General features: G+C 33.5%; 2 protein-coding genes across 2 annotated transcripts in view; both read left to right on the top strand.

Annotated features, from left to right (window-relative positions):
- The window catches only part of LOC125875029 (putative late blight resistance protein homolog R1B-16), a 58,673-nt gene extending 53,088 nt beyond the window's left edge, over positions 1-5,585 (top strand). Inside the window, exon 2 of the mRNA XM_049556083.1 lies at positions 3,125-5,585. Coding sequence (XP_049412040.1) covers positions 3,149-5,428 — 2,280 coding nt within the window. The 5' untranslated portion in view covers positions 3,125-3,148 and the 3' untranslated portion in view covers positions 5,429-5,585. The remainder of the gene's footprint in view (positions 1-3,124) is intronic.
- A 14,241-nt stretch (positions 5,586-19,826) lies between these two features.
- Positions 19,827-24,361, top strand: LOC125875033 (GDSL esterase/lipase At5g33370-like). The gene is made up of 5 exons (XM_049556091.1): positions 19,827-20,137; positions 21,056-21,183; positions 22,238-22,480; positions 22,984-23,236; positions 23,950-24,361. The coding sequence occupies exons 1-5, from the start codon at positions 19,912-19,914 to the stop codon at positions 24,180-24,182; spliced, it is 1,083 nt and encodes a 360-aa protein (XP_049412048.1). The 5' UTR covers positions 19,827-19,911; the 3' UTR covers positions 24,183-24,361.
- The last annotated feature ends 560 nt before the right edge of the window (positions 24,362-24,921 follow it).

Raw genomic sequence — 24,921 nt, forward strand, 5'->3', positions numbered from 1 at the left:
CGAAAATCCACGATGATCTCCTTGCTTGATCTCCTCTTCTTCTCTTCTTCTCTTCTTCTTCTCTTCTTCTTCTCTCAAAACCCTCACTCTCACTTCTTTTAAAATGGTAAAACTGATCAAAATGATCAGCCTAACACATTTATAAAACCAAAATAAAAGGCTAGGGAAAAGACCAAAATGCCCTTAATGATTCCCGGACGGATTTCCTTGTCAACTGCCCAACTTTCAAAGGTCATAACTCGCTCATACGGACTCGGAATTGAGCAAACTCGGTGGCGTTGGAAAGATCGTTCCGAGGAATATGCAACCATAACTGGAAAAACTTCTAACTCATCATGAGCTAGAAGTTACGACTGATCAAAGTTGGCCAAAAACTCACCTTTTCCATACTTAGCCAAATTTCCAAAACTTTAAAATTCTTTCCAAAAAAAGAAAATTTCCAATCCTAAGCCTCTTCAAAGCTATTTCAAATTGTCGGATGTTACAATTATACAGTGCAGTTCCTTAATCGGATTCTTTTTGTAATTTTTTTTCTTACAATTATAACACCTCTGTGTTACTACTCTATAAAATAATGTTTTTTTTCCAACTGTTTTCCTAATGAAAGGTGACTGAACAATTAACTCAAGGCAGTTGGCCGGTTAGTAGTTTCCACAATTGCCAACTGAGCTTCTTTTGTTTTCCTTAGAAAGAAGGCAAAAAATTTAGAACATGAAATATTTTGAATTAATAAGAGACGCTTAATTTATGTGTTGTGGCATATTAAAAAGAAATTTTATCAAGTTGAATATATGATACATTACAAAAATTACATATTAAAATTGTTCAAATATTACTTTTGAAGTTCATTTGATAGCAATATTTCAGCAGCATGATGTAGCTTATACTGATAATAATCTTGATTGATTAAGCTCATCATTCACTGGTTTGAGCTTGTATATTTTCTCTCCAATTACTATGCAAGTTATTGCACAATGATCATCTACTAGTCATCTTAAGGAAGACATAGATTGATCTAATTTCTATATAAAACACTACTCTTATTCGACAACAACTTCTTAATACGTATGCAAATGTGAAAAGGTGGAGACTACAAAGGTGAAAAAAATATGCAAAACTTAAGACAAGAAATATTTTGAAATCACACTTGACATTTAAATTATGAGTTATGACATATTAAACAAAAGAACCTTTTATCAAATTGAATATTTGATATATTATAAGAATTGCATAATTGAAGTTATTGGTTTGAGCTTGTATATTTTTCTTCAATTTTAGTGCAACTTATCACGCACTTATTATAATATTTTAAAAGTTCTTGTACTTAATTAGCATGGAATACATGAGCAACATACATGTCCAAGTATATATATATATATATATATATATATATATATATATATATATATCGTTATAACAACTCTGCACAACTTAGCATGAGACACACGTGGTCAGAACTAGTAAAATAAATTATAGGGGTACTTCCTTCGTTCAAAAAAATAAAATGATCTTCTTTCTTTTTAATTTTTTTAAAAAAGAATAACATTTTTCATTCTTTTTTGACAACACTTTAATTTCAACTTTTCATATGACATACTCAAAGTTAAAATCATAAAATTTAAAATATAATCATAAAAAGTCTTCTTTATTTTTTAATACTGTACCATTATATCAAGTAAAATGTCAGATGAACGTGAATTAAATAATATGAAATGGAAGCATAAACAAAGTTATCTTTTCCGATTGGAAACGTGGGGTTCAATAAATACAGGCTACAGCTGTTGATTGAGAGTTTAAAATAATATGTATTTATTTATTTATTTGTTTAATCAACAATTATTTATATCATTCAAGTCCACCATCTCCTTCCTCTATTTTTCTGATCAGTTTCCATTTCTCTGAACACAAAAGCATCAAAGTAAGCAATCTTCTCAATAACCCAATTAAGGTCAGATTTCTAAATTGTTTTTTTTTTTTTTTCATACATTTTACTCTATTTTCTTCACATCATTATTCATTACTATTCTTTAATCAGTTTTTTCTTGGTTATTTTGAACTTTTATTTTATTTTATTTTATTTGCTTCTCTACTTATTTACTAGGGGTTTTGTTCCATTCAGAAGTTAAATTTTAGAGTTGTTAAACTGATAACTCCATTGATGGAGCTTAAGAGCTTTAAGTGATTGGAGAAAGAGTAGAGAAGAAGAGAAGAAAAGAAGAGATGTTATTGAGTTCACATAGAGTTGTCTTTACATTGTATTCACGTGAATGAGACTTACATCAGCTACTGAGATATATATATACACACTTATGACTCTAACAAACTTACTAACTGATTCTTGGGATCTGGACCCTTCTAACTAACTAACTAACTCATACATGCTGCTTGCTATTTCTCTATACTGATCAACATAAACTAAATTAGAAATTACGAATCATAACTATGTATAATATTTATAAAACTAAATTAGAAATTACGAATCATAACTATGTATAATATTTATATATTACCACATTTCATCTTCTTCATTGATCTGTTTTTTTATTTTAAAATTTGAGCTTCGAAACTTTACTGTCAGATGGTTAAATTCTGTTATTACTGTAGCTTTGGGTTTTAACTGATTTAGCCATCTCTAGGAGCTTATAAAGGGATTGTATTAGATAATAGACATTCATTGATGATAAGATTGTTTTCTTCTCTCTATATTTTTCTCTTTAGCTGAATTCTCTGGTTTAATTCCTGAACTAGTTGTTCATATTCCTCGAGATTACTCCTGGAATTTGTTTCTTCTCTGTAATTCTCTGTAATCGTATCAATTGACGAATTATTCCATTTTTCTTTGTCAATACTAAGAAAGAATATTAAGGTGAAACTCGCATATTTAAGTCTGGGATCCGATCTGCCACTATAAGGGAAAGGGATTTAAACAAAATTTGATGAATCACTGTATAAAAGATTATTGAGTAGCGAATTTTGACTCAGGGGGGCCTAGAATTAATATCTCCAGTAACTGAAAGAAAATACCCTTTATATGTTACATTACTTTGATATGTTTGGGTTTGGTTTTTTTCTTCTCTAAATTCTGAATTCTGAAATGACGTTGGTTTCATTTCTTTTATGAAAGGTGACAAAGCAATTAACTCAAGCCATGGAGGTTGTTGGCACTTGTGGAAAAGGAACTCTTTCTTCTGGAGAGACTTCAAACAAACCTAGTATTACATCAATTTATGATGATGTAGTTGTCGGCTTTGAGAAACATGCAGAAATTATAATGAATAAATTGATACGAGGAACTAAGAAGCAGGATGTTATCTCCATCTATGGGATGCCCGGACTAGGTAAAACAACTTTGGCAAAAAAGGTATACAACAATCCCTCTATTGTTAATTACTTTGATGTTAAAGCATGGTGTTCTGTGTCGCAAGCATATGATAGGAGGACGTTATTGGTTGAGATTTTCAAACAAGCTACAAATGATAAGATCAAAATCAAAGAGGACGATGATGTAGCTGACATGTTGCGCAAGGTTCTAATAGGCAAGAGATACCTTATCGTATTAGATGACATTTGGGATGTCAAGGCATGGGAAGATTTGGGAATATGTTTCCCTCAAGGTGAATGTGGAAGCAGAGTAATGGTCACAACACGAATTGAAAAAGTGACTAAGCAACTTCAGCACCACAGTGATCCTTATTCTCTTAACTTTCTAACGTCCGAAGAGAGTTGGGAATTATTGGAGAAGAAGGTATTTCGAGGAGAGAGTTGTCCCCCGGATCTACTGGAAGCAGGGTTACAAGTTTCCCTACACTGTAAGGGATTGCCTCTTGTGGTTGTCTTGATTGCTGGAATTATAGCAAAAAGGGAAAGGGAAGCGTCCTTGTGGCTCGAGGTTGCAAATGACTTAAGTTCCCTTGCTTTAGGAGAGCAGAGTATGAAGGTGATACAATCAAGTTATGACCATTTAGAAGATCACTTAAAGCCTTGCCTTCTTTACATGGCATTGTTTCCAGAGGACCATAAGATCCCAGTGGACCATCTGCTGAAGTTGTGGATGGCTGAAGAGTTTGTATTGAATGCCGGAACAGAGAACATGGAGAAAGCATGTCGAGTCTGCATGACTGATTTGCTTAACAGAAGCCTAATAATGGTCTCCGGAATGAGATTTTATCGTGATGTAGAATACTGCTCACTTCATGATGTAGTGCGTGAGTTCTGCTTGAGAAAACTCACAGAAGACAAGTATATGCAGCTTGCAGTGCCATTCAATCCGTATCAACATTTGCATTCCATGGAATCACGGTTGTGCATTTATATTCATGATGATCTTGTTAAACAATTAGATCATTCCAACTACCAGCTGGATAAGATTCCAATGCTCGATTTCAAGGAAACAAACTCTTTGGAGTTCATTGCTCATCCAAAACTCAATACGTGGAATAACCAATATTCAAATCCTTTCAATTTACTTGTTAAATTAAGATTTGTTCGGGCATTGGATTTGATGGATGTGGAATTGCCAGATTCATGGGGTACTGCAATTCAATCGCTAACTGAGTTGAGATACCTTGCACTTTGTGTCAAACAATTTGAATTGAAGTGGATATCACACCTAAACAATCTCCAAACTCTGCAGCTCAAGTCAAGTGATGAGAAGTTAAGCCTAAGGGCTGCTACTTTATCAGAAATGACGAACCTAAGGCATGTGAAAATAGACTGTTTTTTCATGGTATTGGAAAATAATGAGCAAGAAAGTTCTTCAACCACTATGCTAGAGAACATGAAGAGTTTTGGCACTTGTGATATATGCTTGGATAATATGAATGCAAGGCCCTGGTGGATGTTTCTGAATCTTGAAGAACTCGGCCTCAACGTTAAAGATGTACCTGAGTTTCCTTTGTTTCCCATAGCGGAAGTTCATAGTCACCTTCATTTTCTTACTCTGGAGCTCCCTTTAATACAATTATTTGAATTAGTTGGATGGGAGAGGTATTGTGTGTTCCCTTCAAATCTTAGGCATTTGGACCTTGCCACCTGTTTCTTGACGGAAGAAATGGTTTTAAACATTGCAAGACTGAAGAAGCTTGAGAGTCTTCAATTATCTATGGGATTTGCTTCTATGAGATATTGTTGGGATGTCACAAATGTGGAGTTTGCTGCACTCAAATACTTGGGATTATTCTTTATGCAGATAGAAGAATGGAAAGCTTCAGAGGAATCGTTTCCTGTGCTTGAGAAGCTAGTTATAAGTGGATTGCCCGGTTTCAAGGAGATCAAGGAGATCCCCCCAAGCTTTGCGGATATTCTAACCCTAAGACGTATTGAACTGTTTGACTGCACGGACTCTCTAGGGGTTTCAGCTTTGAATATCAAAAGAACGATTGAAGAAAACACAGGATGTGACAGTCTCCAAGTTTTTATACAAAAGTAACTAAATGTATTTAAACGCACTTCATTGCTGCTCTATTTCCGCTTCTTAATTCTACTTCTGTATTGTCGCATTATTATCTGTTTTTAGGCATAATATATAAACATACCATTTAATTTGATCTGAACTAACAGTTATGTCCTTCGATTTCGGTGTACACAAGTAAACACTTAAACTTATATTATATTGCACAAGTAAACATACACTTTTTGTGACATAATACATGTAGGACACCATGTAGGTTACAAATTGTCACATATCACGTGTGTATCTACTTGTTCAACTATATTCAAATTTAAATATCTAGTTATGCACGTTCAAAATTGAAAGACATAGATACCAATTGAGGCCAAGTTAATGACACTTTTTCGTTTTATGCCTTTCTTTTTATTAGGGAACTTTTTAACTTAGAAGCTGAGGTTGCAATTCAACTTCCTATACTGCTAGCCACTTCAGCTGTTGTTTAAACAAGAACTAGTAAAATTATTCGCGCTTCGCGCGGAAATTTAATATTACGAAATTTATAAAATAATATTTAAAATCTATCAGTAATTAAAACTAAAACATTATATTATCTAACATATAAGATTACGTAGTAACGAACATTAATAACGTAAAGGAAAATGATAATTATAACATCTTATCATTTATCCTTCAATCAATCATTTTTAATTGATTTTATCCTTTTGCTTTCAGGAAGTGTTACTATTTGATATTTTTGTGGAATCACATGAACATCAACTTGAGATAGTAAAATGTTCTAATAAACAAATAATCATTGGTGAAGGGATAAATAAATTTTAAAAGATTGAAAAAAGTGATGTCCATGGTCGGCCAGTCATTTTTTTTCCAAAAATGTCAAGTTTTCTGTAATTTTCAACAGTTCATCAGGACGGTCCGTCGTCCAATTCACGAGCCGTATGTAGGTCTCGTAGGTGAGCCCCATGGATCTGGCAAAACGGAGCACCCAAAATTTTCTTCTCAAAAAACTTTAAGAGGACCTCCGTAATGAGTTGGGCAACTACCACATATACTCACACCATTTTTGTAACGCATATTTCCGCATTTACATGCTTTTTTATGAACTCAAAAAATCCTCGATTTTTCGTGTGTTATAGCCCATGGATCTGACGCCCCGAAGCACCAAGTTTTTTTTTTCAAAAAACTTTATGAGAATCTCCGTAATGAGTTGGAGAACCACCACTTATACTCACACCATTTTTAACGCCTATTTCCGCCACCAACTTTCACTACATAAAAAATGAGCTTTAGCGGCAATTAATTAGCAATTGCCTCTAAATATGTATTTTTTGCGGCAATTAGCACTCTTTGTATGTGTCCCTAAAGGCTTTAGCAACATTAGATCTAATGACACTTAACTAATGTCGGTAAAGACTTTAACACTCTTTATTAATGTGTCTATTTATTGCCGTTAAAAGTTGTTTTTGTTGCACTGTTTATGAGGCCCCGGAGCCCACCAACTTTATATGGGTTGATATGGATTGTTAGATCTTTTTGGTTGATATGGAGCCCATGCCACCAGCGATAGATTTAAACGATACAATACAATAAAACTTAAATAACAATCAACACAAACATTACATTTAGACTAACAATACAGTACAACTACCCAAACAAGGTGTGAATTACAACAATACAGTACAACACAAACATTACATTTCCACTTCTTAATTCTATTTTGTATTGTCACATTATTGTCTGTTTGTTTAGGCATACTAGATGATTCATTGCCCGTGCTTCGCACGGACCAATACATATGACACGACAATAGTTGGGAATATTTATAAGGCGAGAATAGTCAGGAAGAAGCTCTCGATACATCAAAGTTACTGATTTCATAAACGAACATACATATGTGTATCGATTCTCCATTCAGTTTTGACTTTTGAGGATCAATCGAAACTACGAATTTGCAATGAATGAATATCTGAACTCCCTCTTGATTCAGATAAAATATAGCCAATGTCGTCATTGTACCAAACTAAGAAAACTTGGTCTTCCAGCATGTGGTTAAAATAGAAAATGTCTATTGTATTTTTGTGTTGTCTCACACATAGTGATTGCGGAGCAACAATAGTACTAAACCACCAAACTTACACATAAGAATAATTTGATAATAGACAAGTAATATGCAGTTGATATAGCTATTTGTTCCGTCCTGTTTTGTGATGTCATATTCCTCAAATTTGGTGTGTTAAAGCCATAATTAGTCTAGTATACAATATTCTACTGTCCAATTCAGTCGCTTGTGTGTGTAAATCAATAGCTTGTGAATACTTGTACCCTGACATACCTTAAAATTGAAAATATACTTACTTTTTAGGAATATGCATAAACGCCAGCCAACGAAAGGAACTATAAAAACTTGTCAAGATTAACACTCCAAGTCTCTTATTAACAATTAACAAAGTGTAAAAGCTCTTATGAACTTACTAATGAATTGTTTTACCATATGTAAATTAAAACCCTCCACAAAAAATAGTTCAAGAATACAAAACAATTTTGAGAGGACAAAAGACTGCCTTAAAATTGCAACAGTACTTGGAGAAATTGAAGATGAAAATCGGTGGAAGCATGTGAAAATGATGGAAGTCAGTAATTGGAGAAGCTAGAGTAGAATGAAACATTGAGGACATCAATTTATTTACTTTTTCGTGGTTCTCTCAATATTCATACTGCCATTTTTCCTCTTTTAATTCAAGTGACATTCAAACTTCATCAGCCCATATATATATATATATATATATATACCACTAAATCTAGAAAAAACAGATGAAAAATTGAAACCAAAAAACCGTGGGGGAGAAAGCAAGTGAAGAAATCGAAGCAAAAAATTGAAGAGAGACCTAGCAAATTACTTGAAAATTGAAGTTGTACTCAGAGAAGATGGAAGGCCCTAAGATTATGCTCGGAAAGAAACTTTCATCTTCCTCTTCTTCAATGCATAGATGAGAGCACTGAGAGATGAAGTCGGGTATAAACTGAAATGACTAAAATGTTCTTGATAAATTAAAAAAATTACTATAAGCAGACATGTTGATACCAAGGATTGCTGCCCATGCTTCTAATATAGTAGAAAGTAGAATGACAGATTTTTTTATCGGATGTCCCTGAAGGGACTAGACATAAGACATACATACCCTTTTTAACTTAGTCTTAACTGATAATTATGCCCTTCAATTTAGGACGTGCACAAATAAATATTTTTTTCTCAATGATATAAAGTAATGCAAAATAATTTTTACGTGATAAACTCAAAATTGGATAATCACCCACCTGACGCGGGTCAACTTTTTTATGTCACTATTCATATGGACAGAAAAAAGTTTTCTCATTTTGACAAGACTCCGGCGCAAGTGTATTACAAGTGTCCAATGGAAATCAAACTCTTATTGACGAGAGCAACAAAACTTAAGCTAATCCATTTATGTAACTCCACCAAGAATTTACTTTGTTACTGATTTTCGCAACAAATAATACTTATATATTTAATAAATTTCTCAATATAAACATAAAAAAGTCATTAGATTCTTGAGAACCCGCATTTGATACCTTATATAGATCCATACTTGTATATGAGTGCAAAAGAAAAATACTTAGCGTGCGTATCGTGTGGTTAAAAACTTCATTAGAACGGATCTTAAAAATCAATCATGCACATTAAAGAATTAAGATTAAGAGTTTCAAATTAGCTTAAGTTCATATCTAACCAAGTAACATTTAAACCTAGCTCACATTAACAACTCTAATTGTGATACCTGTTTCTTCATTTCATTAGAAGAAAATAAATTTGAGTTCTCGATCAAATAAATAAATAAAAAAGTGCGTAGTGTTGAAAGTTTAGTCGTAGTTTTCTGTTGGCAGTTGACCTAGTCTTTAGGAGTTTTAATTCTTTTTAATTGCAGCAGTTTGCAGGTTGTTTTGATTTTTAGGAATTAGTGGAGTAAAGAGTTATGCTTGCTTTAGGAGTCATGTGCTCTATTTTTTTGGAGTAAGTTGATAATAGGACTGATATGTGTCCTGTTTAAATGGATTATCTGTTAAGTATTTGCCTATATATAGGCTTGAAGTTATGAATAAAACGACTAAGTTCTCCAGCAAATTCCTTTCTCTTCTTACGTATTCTTTGTTTTTCTCTTTCTAAATTCCCTATCAGTGGTATCAGCGCTAGGTTATCCTAAGAGTGACAACAAGTGAGGCAGCCATATATTTCTTTTCAGATTATCTCATGGCTACTGAAAATAATTTTGTGCAAGCAGCAATTCCTCGCTTTGATGGTCACTATGACCATTGGAGCATGTTGATGGAAAACTTCTAACGGTCAAAAGAGTATTGGCCAATCATTCAGGATGGCATTGGCACTCCGATGGAAGGCGAAGTTTTGACAAATGCTCAAAAGGCAGAGTTGGAAGCGAAAAAGCTAAAAGATCTGAAAGCGAAGAATTATCTCTTTCAGGCAATTGATTGTCCCATCTTGGAAACTATTCTTTGCAAAGAAACTTCCAAGGATATTTGGGATTCCATGAAGAAGAAGTATCAAGGCTCAAGCAGGGTGAAGCGCGCACAGCTTCAAGCTTTGAGAAAGGATTTTGAAACACTGGAGATGAAGGAAGGAGAATCTGTCACAAACTATTGTGCTAGAACCATGGAAATAACCAATAAGATGCGATTCCACGGTGAGAAGATAAATGATGTAGCCATTGTGGAGAAAATTTTACAATCTCTTACATCAAAATACAATTATGTTGTCTGCTCAATCGAAGAATCAAAGGATATAGATGAACTATCTCTTGATGAACTGCAAACTTCTTTACTAGTTCATGAACAGAAGATGAACCGAAGTTCTGGAGCACAGGAGCATGCATTGAAGGCTTCTACTAATACTTATTCCAGGAACTATAGAGGAAGAGGTAGAGGTAGAGGCCGAGGAAGAGGAGATCATGGAGAAAGAGATTTCAGTAGAAATTTCAAAACCAACACTGATCAGTCTCAAGGCAGAGGTCGAAACCATGACAAATCCAAGGTAGAATGTTACAGATGTCACAAATTTGGTCACTATGCATCAGATTGTTACACTAGACTTCCTAATGACAAAGAAAGAGATGAAAGTGCCAATTTTGTCGAAAATAAGGAAGTAGAAACATTGTTAATGGTTGACCATGCTAGAACAGAACATGAATCTGATATTTGGTATGTAGATACTGGATGCAGTAATCACATGTGCGGAAGCAAATTTTCTTTTTCATCTTTGGATGAAAAGTTTCGTTCTACTGTGGTTTTTGGTGATTGTTCAACTGTAGAAGTGATGGGGAAAGGTGACATCAAGATTAAAACCAAGAATGGTTTTGTGGAAACAATTTCTAATGTGTTGTATGTTCCTGACTTGAAAAGTAATTTACTTAGTGCTGGTCAATTGCAAGAAAAAGGTTATGTCATTACTATCAAGAAGGGAGAGTGTGAAATTTATGATCCTGAAAGAGGAGCTATTGCACTAGTTCAAATGAGCTCCAACAGATTGTTTCCACTGAAGATTGATAACATTCAATCTTGTTTGATGGCTGAAGTAAAGGATTCATCATGGCTGTGGCACTTCCGATATGGTCACTTGAGTTTTGGAGTCTTGAAGACACTCCAACAGAAAAACATGGTCAGTGGTCTTCCTCAAATTACAACACCTTCCAAAATTTGTGAAGTATGTGTTGTTGGCAAACAACCTCGCTCTCAATTTCACAAAGAAAAGTCATGGAGAGCAAAGGATGTTCTGGAGCTGGTACATTCAGATCTTTGTGGTCCAATAAACCCAACGTCTAATGGAGGTAAACGGTATTTAATCACTTTTACAGATGATTTTTCAAGAAAAACATGGGTTTATTTTATGGAAGAAAAATCTGAAGTTTTTTCAACATTTAAAAGCTTCAAAGTACGTGTGCAAAATGAAGCAGGAAAAACCATTAAGGCTCTCCGAACTGATCGTGGTGGTGAATATTGCTCAAAAGAATTTGAAGTATTCTGTGCAGATCATGGCATTCGGAGAGAGCTTACAGCTGCATATACACCACAACAAAATGGTGTGTCAGAAAGGAAGAACAGAACCATCATCAACATGGTGAGAAGTATGCTATTGAGAGGAAGCATTCAAAAAACTTTCTGGCCAGAGTCAGTGAATTGGAGTGTTCATATTTTAAACAGAAGCCCAACTTTTTCTGTTAAAAATATGACACCAGAGGAGCCATGGAATGGGAGAAAACCAACAGTAGATCATTTTAGAATTTTTGGATGCATTGCATATGCCCATGTGCCGGATGAAAGAAGGAAGAAACTTGACAATAAGGCTGAAAAATGTGTCTTTCTTGGTGTAAGTGAGTCTTCCAAAGCATATAAGTTGTTTAATCCGTTGACTAAGAAGATTGTTATTAGCAGGGATGTTACTTTTGATGAGGAAAACACTGGGGAATGGAATAGGCAGCAGCCTGCTTCCCAAATCCTCTATGACAATGACGCAAAACAAGAGCAATTTTCAACACTTTGTACGTTTGAAAATTTATCAGATTCAGCCCCTATAACTCCACCACCAGATGTTGTAGCAAATGAAGAAACAACTCAAACTCTTGGGCGTGTTAGAAGAAGGCCTGTTTGGATGAAGGATTACAAGGTAACTGGAATTGAAGATCCAATTACTCACTTTGCTTTGTATTTAGATTGCGATCCTACATGTTTTGAAAGTGTTGTAAAGGAAGAAAATTGGAGAAAAGCAATGGATGATGAAATTGATGCCATCAAACGAAATGATACTTGGGAGTTGTCTGATCTTCCAAAGGGACAGAAAACCATTGGACTGAAATGGGTGTTCAAAACAAAGTTGAAGGAAAATGGCAAAGTTGATAGGTACAAGGCACGTTTAGTGGCAAAGGGGTATAAGCAACAATATGGGATCGACTATACAGAAGTATTTTCTCCTGTTGCTAGGCATGATACAATCAAATTGGTTATCGCATTGGCAGCTCAGAATTCTTGGCCTATTTTCCAACTAGATGTCAAGTCGGCGTTTTTACATGGACACTTGGAGGAACAGATATTTGTTGAACAACCCCCTGGTTATGTTGAAATTGGAAATGAGCATAAGGTTTATAGGTTTAAAAAGGCCCTCTATGGTCTAAAACAAGCTCCTCGAGCTTGGTATAGTCGCATTGAGGGCTATTTTCTAAAAGTTGGTTTTTCGAAATGTCCTTATGAGCATACACTTTTTGTTAAGATTATAGATGAAAGAAAAATGCTCATTATCTGCTTATATGTTGATGATCTCATTTTTACTGGAAATTGTGGTGCCATGTTTGAGGAATTCAAGAAGTCAATGATGGATGAGTTTGAAATGTCTGACCTCGGATTGATGCATTACTTTCTTGACATAGAGGTAGTGCAATCTGGGAAAGGGATCTTCATTTCTCAGAAGAAGTATATAAAGGAAATTCTAGAAAGATTTCAGATGATGGATTGCAATCCAGTTAACACTTCTGTTGAACTTGGTTTGAAGCTGCACGAAGATCCTACTGGAAAGAAAGTTGACAGCACACTTTACAAACAAATTGTAGGCAGTTTGATGTATCTCACTGCTACAAGGCCTAACATAATGTACTCTGTGAGTTTAATCAGCAGGTACATGGAGAATCCCACAGAAATGCACTTGCTGGCAGCCAAGAGAATTCTCCGTTACTTGCAAGGAACGAGAGACTTTGGACTAGTTTATAAGAAGAGTGAAAAGTCCAATCTTCTTAGGTATACGGACAGTGATTATGTTGGTGATCGCGATGACAGGAAAAGCACTTCAGGCTATGCTTTTATGTTCGGGTCCGGTGCTATTTCATGGTCGGCTAAGAAGCAACCAATTGTCACTTTGTCTACTACAGAAGCCGAGTTTGTTGTTGCGACTGCTTGTGCTTGTCAAGCTATTTGGTTGAAGAGACTTTTGGAGGAGTTAAAATTCAAGCAAGCAGAAGCCACTAAGATTTTTTGTGACAATGATTCAACAATTCAGCTATCCAAGAATTCGGTGCTACATGGAAGAAGCAAGCACATTGATGTGAAGTTTTATTTCTTAAGAGATCTTAGCAATAATGGAACAATTGATCTGATTTACTGCAGGAGCGAAGATCAAGTTGCCGATATTTTCACCAAGGCTTTGAAGACGGAGTCATTCATGAAACTTAGAAGGCTGCTAGGTGTATGTACAATCAAAGACATAAACTTACTGTTAGCAAACATCAGTTTAAGGGAGAACTGTTGAAAGTTTAGTCGTAGTTTTCTGTTGGCAGTTGACCTAGTCTTTAGGAGTTTTAATTCTTTTTAATTGCAGCAGTTTGTAGGTTGTTTTGATTTTTAGGAATTAGTGGAGTAAAGAGTTATGCTTGCTTTAGGAGTCATGTGCTCTATTTTTTTGGAGTAAGTTGATAATAGGACTGATATGTGTCCTGTTTAAATGGATTATCTGTTAAGTATTTGCCTATATATAGGCTTGAAGTTATGAATAAAATGACTAAGTTCTCCAGGAAATTCTTCTCCTCTTATGTATTCTTTGTTTTTCTCCTTCTAAATTATCTATCAGTGATGACTCTAAACAATGTTTGTATCACGCAAAATTGTAAGAAATAGGAACAAAATATTTGTGAGAAAAAGGTACCTCGCGGAGAGCTTTTCAAACTCAATATTTTTATTTGTTCCTATTTGCTTAAGTCAAACTGTTTGTGACATGAACACTTGGGGCATGTCAATTACAAAACCTTGTAAGGAAAACCGATCAACTTAGAAGTTTTGTCTAACTTTGAGTGCAATAAATAAAAATGTCAAGGTGGTGTGGAATCTAAGTATGCTGAGCATTATTATAAATCTGTTGAAAGAAATTCTAATTCCTTAGAGTTGATTTACACTGATATTTGTGATATGAAGTCAACACCATCTCGTGGTGGGAAAAAGTATATCATAACTTTTATTGACAATTGCATTTGAAACGGTTATGTATATTTGCTGATGGTAAGGATAAAGCAATGGAAACGTCTAGGCAATATAAAATTGAAGTTGAAATCAGTTGGGAAAAAAGATAAGAAGTGATAGGGATGGAGAATATAAATCTCCTTTTTGCAAAAATATGTTTGGAAAGTGGATTTATCCATCAAACTACTACCATATTCACCTAAATCTAATGGAATTGCAGAATGAAAAAAAAATGAACTTTGGAGGAAATGATGGCTACATTACTTATAAGTTCAGTTTACCACAAAACTTGTGTGGAGAAGCAATCCTTACAGCAAAAAGGAACAACAAAAAGTTGTCTTTTCAGAAAGAAAGCAATAAAAAGTTTTGTTTATTCAGGACACAATCTATTCCATATGAGAAATGGAAAGGAAGGAAATCTAACTTGAAATATTTCAAAGTGTGGGGTGTCTAGCCAAAGTCCAAGTTCCTATTACTAAAAGGATTAAAATAGGACCTATGACTGTGGACTGTAAAATTAGACTCGAGTAGTCTAGTGAAGGGTCTAAAAGACCTTGGAAATAAAAAAAAATGGAGAATATACTTAATAAAGAGATTGAGAGGCGTAGTAAATGTCAAAGGACATCTACTTCCTTCGAATATAATTCTGTAACATTTCTTGTGTCTTCTGTAGACTCATCCTTTTGAAAAGATGGTGTCAATAGTGAGATTGATTCAATCTTGAGCAACCATATTGGAAGTTAATTAACTTTCTTCCGGAAAATAAACCTTTGGGCTCAAAGTGAATCGTCAGAAGGAAAATGAAAGTCGATGGAACTATTGACAAATACAAAGCAAGACTTTTTGTCAAAGGTTGTAGACAAAAATAAGGTTTTAATTTTGTCGACACATACTCGCCAGTAACTAGAATTACATTCATTCGGATGTTAATTGAATTAGTTGCGGTATATGACCTCCAAATTCATCAAATGAATGTGAAAACAATTTTCATAAATAGAGAATTGGAGGAAGAAATTTACATGGAACAGCCCGAGGGTTTTGAGGTTCCTGGTAAAGAAAAGAAAGTGTGCGAACTTGTTAAGTCACTTTATGAACTAAAACAAGCACCCAAACAATGACATAAGAAATTTGACCAAACTATGTTGGTAAATGAATGATGGAAGTGATAAATGTGTTTACATTAAAATCACAAGGTCGTTGTTTGTTTGTATATTGGTGATATGTTGATCATCAGTAGAGACACTAATAACGTAAATGCTACTAAACATATGCTAGAAAGCAACTTTGATATGAAAGATCGTGGAGTTGCTGATGTGATCTTAGGTATAAGAATTCTTAGAACTCCAAGATGTTTAGCATTGTCATGGTCTCATTACATTGAAAAGGTACTTGACTAATTCAAATATTTGAATTTTAATATTGTCAAGACTCCAATAATGTGAGTTTTGCACTTCAAAAGAATGAAGGTGAAAGTGACTCACAATTAGATTATGCTAGAGTATTGGGAAGTATGATGTATATCAGAAAGTGTACGCGATCAGATGTAGCATGCGCTATTAATAAACTGAGTCGGTTCATGAATAATCTCAATCAAACTCATTGGATGACAATGAAAAGAGTTTTGGGGTATTTAAAACATACTCAAAACTATGTCTTGCATTATACAAATATCCTACAGTATTGAAAGGATATAGTAATGCAAATTGGATCACCGAGATCAAATGAAGTAAAATCTACGAGTGAATATGTATTTACTCTTGGTGGAGGAGCAGTCTCTTGAAAATTTTCCAAAAAGACATGTATCGCTAGCTCTTCAATGAGTTCTGAGCCAGGTGCTCTAGATAAGGTCGGTGAACAAGTTTAAAGACTTCGAAATTTCTTGATAGATATTCTTTTTGGCCCAAACCTTTGGCATCAGTATACATACACTTTCATAGTCAAGATGCAATAGGTAGGGCATGGCGCATGATGTATAATGGAAAGTCTCGTCATATAAGATATAGACATGATATCGTTAGAAAACTACTCTCTAGTGGAATTATCACAATTGACTATGTAAAGTCAAAGGATTATGTGTCGGATCCACTTACAAAAAGGCCTAACTAGAGAGAAAGTTGAAAGATCATCTAAGGGAATGGGTTTACGACTTAGGACAAGTCATCATGGTGGTAACTCTATCTAGCAGACTAGAGATCCCAAGAGCTAGATTCAAGGAGAAAAACAAAGTTGTGACTGACGGTTCGGCATTGTCAACCAACTCAATCTATTCCCATGATGAAGACAATACTCAGGAACAAGGATACAACATTAAGGCTTGTTAATGAGTTAATAAAGCTTAAAGTTTTTAATGATTTGCTAAGTTTGGCAGATTTAACCAAATAGAGTATCTACGCGATAACACGTTTAGAAATCACCTATGTGAGCGTGAAGTGTAAGCCGCTTCAAAGAGGATGATTGTCAAAAGCCCATTTCTCTATACATTCATGAAACCAGGAGGTGTTCATGGCTGAAACGAACACAACCGTAAGAACCATAAATGGTAAAGGGTTAATTGTGTGACATATGGTTGTCTAGGTATACACCAAAGCTCGATGGTTCAAAGATATCGCATTTACCGATTGACCGAGTATATCCGACATATGTTCACTACGGAAAGTCCAGAGGGAAACCTACTTATCCAAATGCAATTAATTCTTGCTTGTAAAGTACACATACTTGTCCGTTTCTTTGTCTTGGAGTCATTCCCCATTCATGCGGGGGATTGTTGGGTTTTAAAAGGTGTGAATGGAAAATGATGAGTTGCGATTTTATGAAAAGTTGTGACTTTTATGAAAAGTTGTGACTTTTATGAAAAGTTATGACTTTTATGAAGAGTTGTGACTTTTATGAAAGGTTGTGACCTTTCCGAAAGATTATGACTTTTCCAAAGGTTTGTGACCTTTCCGGTAAGGCACAATAAGAACCTTTTCACACTACCCTTTGTTTTCTATAAATTGAGAGATTTCCTCTCATTTTAGTGGAACTAATTTTTCTGGACTTCTTCTACTACTACTAAATCTAGTATTCTAAGTGTATTTTACTACCGTTGAGTGGTTTGCTGACACCGTGATTTTAGGTACCGATACACCAGTGAGTAAGATCGTTCTATCATGGGAGGATATATTCCATTAACCTCGGGTACTTGAGGGGAATAATTTCCTTAGGGGGACACTGTGCATTCAGTGGGCTCGGTTTTATTTCTTTGAGAAAAATATTTCTATATTGTTTCTAATCTGTTTCTGATTCTATTTTCTCTACTAGTTTTTATTTTCTAGCTTGAAAATACTCTTTAAACTTTGTTGTTTCTTACCAAGTTCTTCAAAGTTTTGTTCTAAGTATCTTAGGAATACAAGATGGACAACAGGAAGTACGTTATAAGTACGTTATATTGTGGACCATTAAGTTGAGTCAATTACAATTCTAACCAACAAAAGGTTGTGGTAGAATAGTAAGTGGTACTCTTTCATCATTAACCAGAGATCTCGAATTCAAATTTCCTTGATCTTGAGTATGAAATTGTCTTCATTAGGAGCGTTCAATCCAAACTAAACTTTGTGGTTGTTGAAGAGTGAAAAAGATTAATGGTAGAGGAAAGAACATGAGAATTAAAAGAAAAGCGGTGTTCGGTGAAGATAAAAATAAAATTATTAGCTGTTTTTGAAGCTATTAATTTAATGCGCCTTTGAAAATAGTCACTAACTTCCAATTACTCACAAATTATATTAGCAACAATTTAATACACTCTAACTGTCTTAGCTTCTTACATCATCTTCGTCTTCTTCCAATATAATAATATAAAATATAAAAAATACATAAATTTACTTTCCAAAGACCTTTCACATGCAATTGGTAGTAAAAACACAATTGGTTTATCCATTTATTTTTGTTTTTAAATTGGTTCAAAATTAATTACTTTCTTCGTTCACTTTTACTAGTCTATTATTAATAATTTTCATTTTTGTTTGTCATTTTTAACATATCAATAAAAGACAATTATTATTTTTTAACATACGAAGACCATTTTTACAAGTAACACAAAATAGCCAAGAAATCTCATTTTTTTTCGTTTTTCCTTCAACAAAGAAATTACTTATATACTTCTATATAGGATTTTCTATATTAATTAACATACGATGGTGAATTGAGCTTAGTCAAGTTAAATTTCACAAGCTAAGTCAGATGATACAATTTTATACGTCGATGCATATATACTAGCTATTTTGATGCCTTTTCAACCTTTTTAACAACCACTACTAATATTGGTTGGTTGTAGTGCAATGGTGGGACTGCACGCTTCAGTCTTAATCAGATGTCTCGACTTTGAGTCATGTCTAAGGAGAAAATCATATTGGGAGCGCCACTCCAAATGCATTCTACAGCGCGCGATCTAAATTTAGTCGGGGTTTAATGTGGACTTCGAATATAGGGTGAAAACCCGGAAAAAGAAAACAACTTTTTTGAAGGAATTCATAAAACTTTTATAATGGTAGGTAAGTTCAAGTTCATGTTAGCAACAACATAACGCAAACGGCAGAATTAGTCAATTTTAAATAACAAATTAGTAATGAATTCACATATATAGTCATACTCATACCCACTTCCTACATTTGACTAACCAAGAGATGGGAAAAGTGAAAATATCACACATCCATAATAACAGGAAATTATTGATTTAACTTAAAATATAGCCATTATTGCATGTATATATATTTTACATTATCAATATATTCAATTTGTTATAGCAGATTCATTTTATGTTCAGCAGGTTATTATTATAATCTCACACTTTATGAACGATAACATGTACTTTTTTTGTCTCAATTTATACAACTTACTTTCTTTTTTAGTTAATTCCAAAAAGAATAACACATTTCTAGATTAAGTAACAATTTAACTGTAAAATATTTATTTTACACTTAATGAAATGATTTATAGTCATGCAAATATATGTCCACAAGTTTCAAAAATCTTTCTTTCTTTTTTAAACTTCGTGTCAAGTTAAATTAACTCATATAAAATGGGACGAGAGGAGTATTATTTTACTTGATCGTGTGAGTACTGTATATATATTGTACACCGTACGTAAGTGTAAAAAGTTGAACTAGTTCAAAAAGGAAAAGAAAATAAAACACTCTTTGAGGTGAAATGATTGAAAATGCATTTAATCACCCCAGCTAAACAACTGTCTACATTGATTATTCCAATTGAAAGTTGTTGTGATCCTTTTCTTAACTAGTTAGTAGTTTGGTTTTTATATTATAACACCAAACATCCAAAGGCATTTATTACTTTAAAATTATTTACCTCCTCAATAATTTTTGTATATATAAAGGCAACTCTTATTTCCCAATTATCACACTTGATTTAGTTTCTTTAAAAAAAGGAAAGGAAAGCAAACGTAACACCACCTAGCTAGTTCATTCTTTCACATAATTAGTTCAATGGCTTCCAATATTATTATTTTGATGATGATTATGGTATTAAGAGTAGTAGAGGGTGCAGCTGAAAGAGCATTTTTTGTGTTTGGAGATTCATTAGTTGATACTGGAAATAACAACTATTTGGCTACAAGTGCTCGTGCAGATTCACCACCTTATGGCATTGATTATCCAACTCATCGTCCTACTGGACGATTCTCTAATGGCCTTAACATTCCTGACATTATCAGTTAATTATATTATTTCTCTCTTCTTTATTTTCATACACATTTTCGTCACTATGTCGCTAATTTGTTGCTAAGTACGAATTTTGTTGTTTAGCTACTTCTATTATTAAATCCGGGTTTTTTTAGTAGTGATATTATTATAAGTTTGATGGCATATATGGACACACAAAGACTTATTATATGACCCTCTCTCTACTTTAATTTGTGGTTTGCATTCCATTCCAAAATATACATCATTAAGTTAACAAAACAAGTTCCACGTTGGAAAAAGGGATGGATATAATTGGTTTGTTCATATGGACTCAGACAATTTTTATCTTATTTGGAGAGTGAGTTAAGTCCAAGATCTATTATTTTATATGGTATTAAAGTCGATCCCTTTTCCGATTACATTTACATTAAGTCCAACTTTGTTTTAGTTTCTATATTTTCTTTAATAGGAGTTGAAGTCTTACAACCTTCAAAATATTTTCTTCCTTCCTCATTATTTTCACATTTGGTGCTGCTGTGTGCATGCATGCAGCAATATTCTGTATCAGGCACACGTGGTCCTTCATGGGACAATTTTGGGATCTAGAAACAATAATTCCATTGTGGGATCGAAACTTCAAATTTCAATAGTCATGACTAATTTTTATACTAATTGCAAAAAGATAAGGGTGGAGTGGAGAGGTGGAATTAGCTAGCGTTTGAACAAAGATTTTTTAAATCTATCATATTTTAAAATTGTCTTTAAAAAATTTCAAGTTTCAAAAATTGATATTCCAGACTTATTTTTGGGAGAAATTTCACTCTCACTTGCAAAAAGCTTTACTCGGTGCAATATTGCTATGATTATCCATTTTGTCTTTTTGTTTTATACCTTGTTATATATAATTATTTATTAAAATTTGTTTTGTCCTTGTTAACGTAATTATTAGGTGAAAAACTTGGAATAGAGCCTACATTGCCATACTTGAGTCCTGAGCTTCAAGGGGAAAAGCTTCTTGTTGGTGCCAACTTTGCTTCTGCTGGGGTTGGTGTACTTAATGATACTGGAATTCAATTTGTAAGCTTTATTTCTATTTTCAATTTCCATTATTCAATTTGCAATAGTAATTGATTTTGTGGCATCATTCAAATTTTGAGACTTAAATAAGTACTAAGTATAATATCACATAAATATTACTCAGCTTTTAAATACATAAATTTTATCCGAAGAAATTTAAAATTAAGATTAAGAGAAATATTAAAAATACACTTAAACTCAGCGTGAATTATTAATTTCATCTCCAAACTATTGACAGTCTTAAAAACATTCATTTACTTGACTAATTGAACTTAAATACACCCCCAATCTTGCAACATGAGTGAAATACACCCCTAATTTCTCATTAAGTTTAGGGGTGTTTTCAAACTTTTCTCGGCTTTTTATTAAGAGCCTCATGCTCCTACGAGAGTTTGAAACCACTTTNAATGACACTGGAATTCAATTTGTAAGCTTTATTTCTATTTTCAATTTCCATTATTCAATTTGCAATAGTAATTGATTTTGTGGCATCATTCAAATTTTGAGACTTAAATAAGTACAAAGTATAATATCACATAAATATTACTCAGCTTTTAAATACATAAATTTTATCCGAAGAAATTTAAAATTAAGATTAAGAGAAATATTAAAAATACACTTAAATTCGGCGTGAATTATTAGTTTCATCTCCAAACTATTGACAGTCTTAAAAACACTCATTTACTTGACTAGTTGAACTTAAATACACCCCCAATCTTGCAACATGAGTGAAATACACCCCTATTTCTCATTAAGTTTAGGGTGTTTTCAAACTTTTCTCGGCTTTTTATTAAGAGCCTCATACTCCTACGAGAGTTTGAAACCACTTTTTATGTCATGTTGCATATCGGAGGTGTATCTAAGTTTATTTAGTAAAATAAAGGAGTGTTTTTAAGGCTATCAATAATTAGGGGATGAAACTAATAATTTGTGTCAAGTTCAATATTTTCAGTACTTCTCTCTTCAAATTTATAATCAAAATTAAGAAATTTGACTCTCGATTTTCTTGTGCACTAGATAGATTTATGATATGAAGAGTTTTTTTTTTTTTCAGGTAAATATTATAAGAATTGGACAACAACTAGAATACTTTGCAGAATACCAAAAAAGAGTTGGAGCTTTGATAGGAAGTGAAAAGGCAAAGCAATTGGTGAAAGAGGGTCTTGTTCTAATTACACTTGGTGGCAATGATTTTGTCAACAACTATTATTTAATCCCTTTTTCTGTTAGATCTCGTCAATATATGCTTCCAGATTATGTCTCCTATGTCATCTCTGAATACAAAAATGTTCTTCAGGTAACAATTATACATATATATATATATCATTTTTTATCGTGTGTCGGATCACTTTTACTTGTCATATTTGGATTTGACATGTCCATTAAGAAAACAATAACGACAGGACTATTTTACCATATTACTCATATTAATTAATGTTTGATATTAATTAGGTCTTAGAAAGTAATTTGGGAAATAAGTAATTAATGCTATGAATACGTTAAAAATGACAATCTACTTTTTTTAAATAGTGGACAAGTAAAAGTAAGCCGATGAAGTATGTTCTATATTGAACCAATGCAGACCTACTTTAGAGAGGAAATAAATCATGCATGTGATTAATTATTGTACAACTCTTAGTTGTACATGTCATTATAGTTCAAGTCATTTTGTGTAGCACATCATAAAGACAACATTTTTCATTATTGAATTTGAAGATCTATCATAAAGCAACATGAATCTCTAGTAATTGACCAATGAATTTAAATTATATATACTGATAGCTTAATTTTATGACGCAGAAACTCTATAGCTTAGGAGCTCGTAGAGTTATTGTGACGGGAACAGGGCCATTAGGTTGTGTGCCCGCGGAATTAGCCCAAAGAAGCCGCGATGGCAGCTGCGCGGATGATTTGCAGCAAGCAGCAGTACTGTTCAATCCACAACTAGTTGAGATGCTTAATGGTCTCAATAGTGAAATAGGCAGCCATGTTTTTGTTGCAGCAAATACAAACCAAATGCATTTGGACTTCATTACTGATCCTCAAGCTTTTGGTATATAATTTAACCCTCATAATTATTAATTGCCTACTTACTTTTGTCATTCTTAGCATATATATATAAAAGAAAAATTAGATGAGAGTACTATAGGTTGTAGCAATATAAGTTGGCTTCTTCCTAGGCTTTAAATGATATCTCACATTTTTAGTCCTTTCTAATATCTACTACTTTAATTAATGAGAGCATAGGGTAGGGTCCGGAGGAAAATCTTACTATATTATTTTTACCACCTCCTAATCAGAGTTTTCACCTTTTTTGCTCCTTTGATAATTCAAACACACGATCTTAGGGTGGGAGGTGAAGGATGTTTACCATCTGACCAACTCTCTTTAATCTTGTTGTATTATATATATGAAAAATTATAGGATGTAACTTTTATACACTAGTAGTATATATTAGAAGTTTTACACTATGATCAAGCTTTACCTAAAAGATAAATACAATTGTCCATGATAAGAGGGATAGTAACCTAGAAAATAGGGCAAGTATTTGGTACAACATGTTAATCTACATGTATTAGTTACATACTATGTTGCTTTGGACCCTTCGAAAATGTCAAAGGGTATGTGTCGATTCCTTCAAAAGTAGTGCACTTTTTGAAGGATCCGATACGGTATGGCATCCTTTTTGGATAGTCCGAACAACATAGGTTACATTATATATATAGTTGGTTTACTAACTTTGAAGGTAAATGGAATATGGGACAGGATTTGTGACATCAAAGGTGGCATGTTGTGGACAAGGACCATACAATGGGATGGGGTTGTGCACACCTTTATCCAACTTGTGCTCAAACAGAGATGAATATGCATTTTGGGATCCATTTCACCCCACGGAGAAGGCTAACAGAATCATTGTTGAACAAATCTTGACTGGAACAACTGATTACATGCACCCAATGAACCTTAGCACCATTATGGTCATGGATTCCAAGGCTTAATAAATTCTACTCTCAATTTGTTTAAATTTCCACTAGAAATGTTATTTATTTAATGTCCTTTTAGTTGAGTAATTCCTTCTTTGAAAATAAGATGGATATTGTGTTAAATGTAAGTGTTATTGAGTTGATCATTCTCATAACTTGTCTTCCTGCATCTCTTCTTCTAATAGTATGTCTTCTTTTTTGTTTTCTTGAATTAATTATGATGAACGAGTTTGCATTATTGCAAAATTTACAAATATTTATAAGTATGCCAGTAGTACAAGATTCTAAATTAGATGTAATTAAGCAAAAGAAGTGTTACAAATATTGACAATATTAGAGATTAATCATATGCGGCTTAAAACATGTAAACAAGGATAACATACATTTCTACAGTAGTCTTTGAGTTGTAATTGCACAATCAAACAGTATATTTATAATTACACTATGCCGAACAAATAGATTTTTATATTATAAAATTACAAGGCACTATCCTAGTAATTACACTAAATCCAATGAGATGGCTTTCCAAACAGGCCTAAAGAATTTTCCTTCTTAGGTGAAATATTATAAGGATGTTGTCAACAGTTGTTTGAACATACAAGCATGAAAAAATTAAAAATATTTTTCTTCATACCAAATACACCCTTTGAATGCCACATTTTTTATGCTTTATATATACATACATAGAGAGTTTTGTTCCCTCAACTTCATCCATCTTTTCAATTATCAGTTCCTTTTTCACCTATATATTTTT

This window comes from Solanum stenotomum, chromosome 8 (assembly GCF_019186545.1).
Source record: "Solanum stenotomum isolate F172 chromosome 8, ASM1918654v1, whole genome shotgun sequence".
Lineage (NCBI taxonomy): Eukaryota > Viridiplantae > Streptophyta > Magnoliopsida > Solanales > Solanaceae > Solanum > Solanum stenotomum.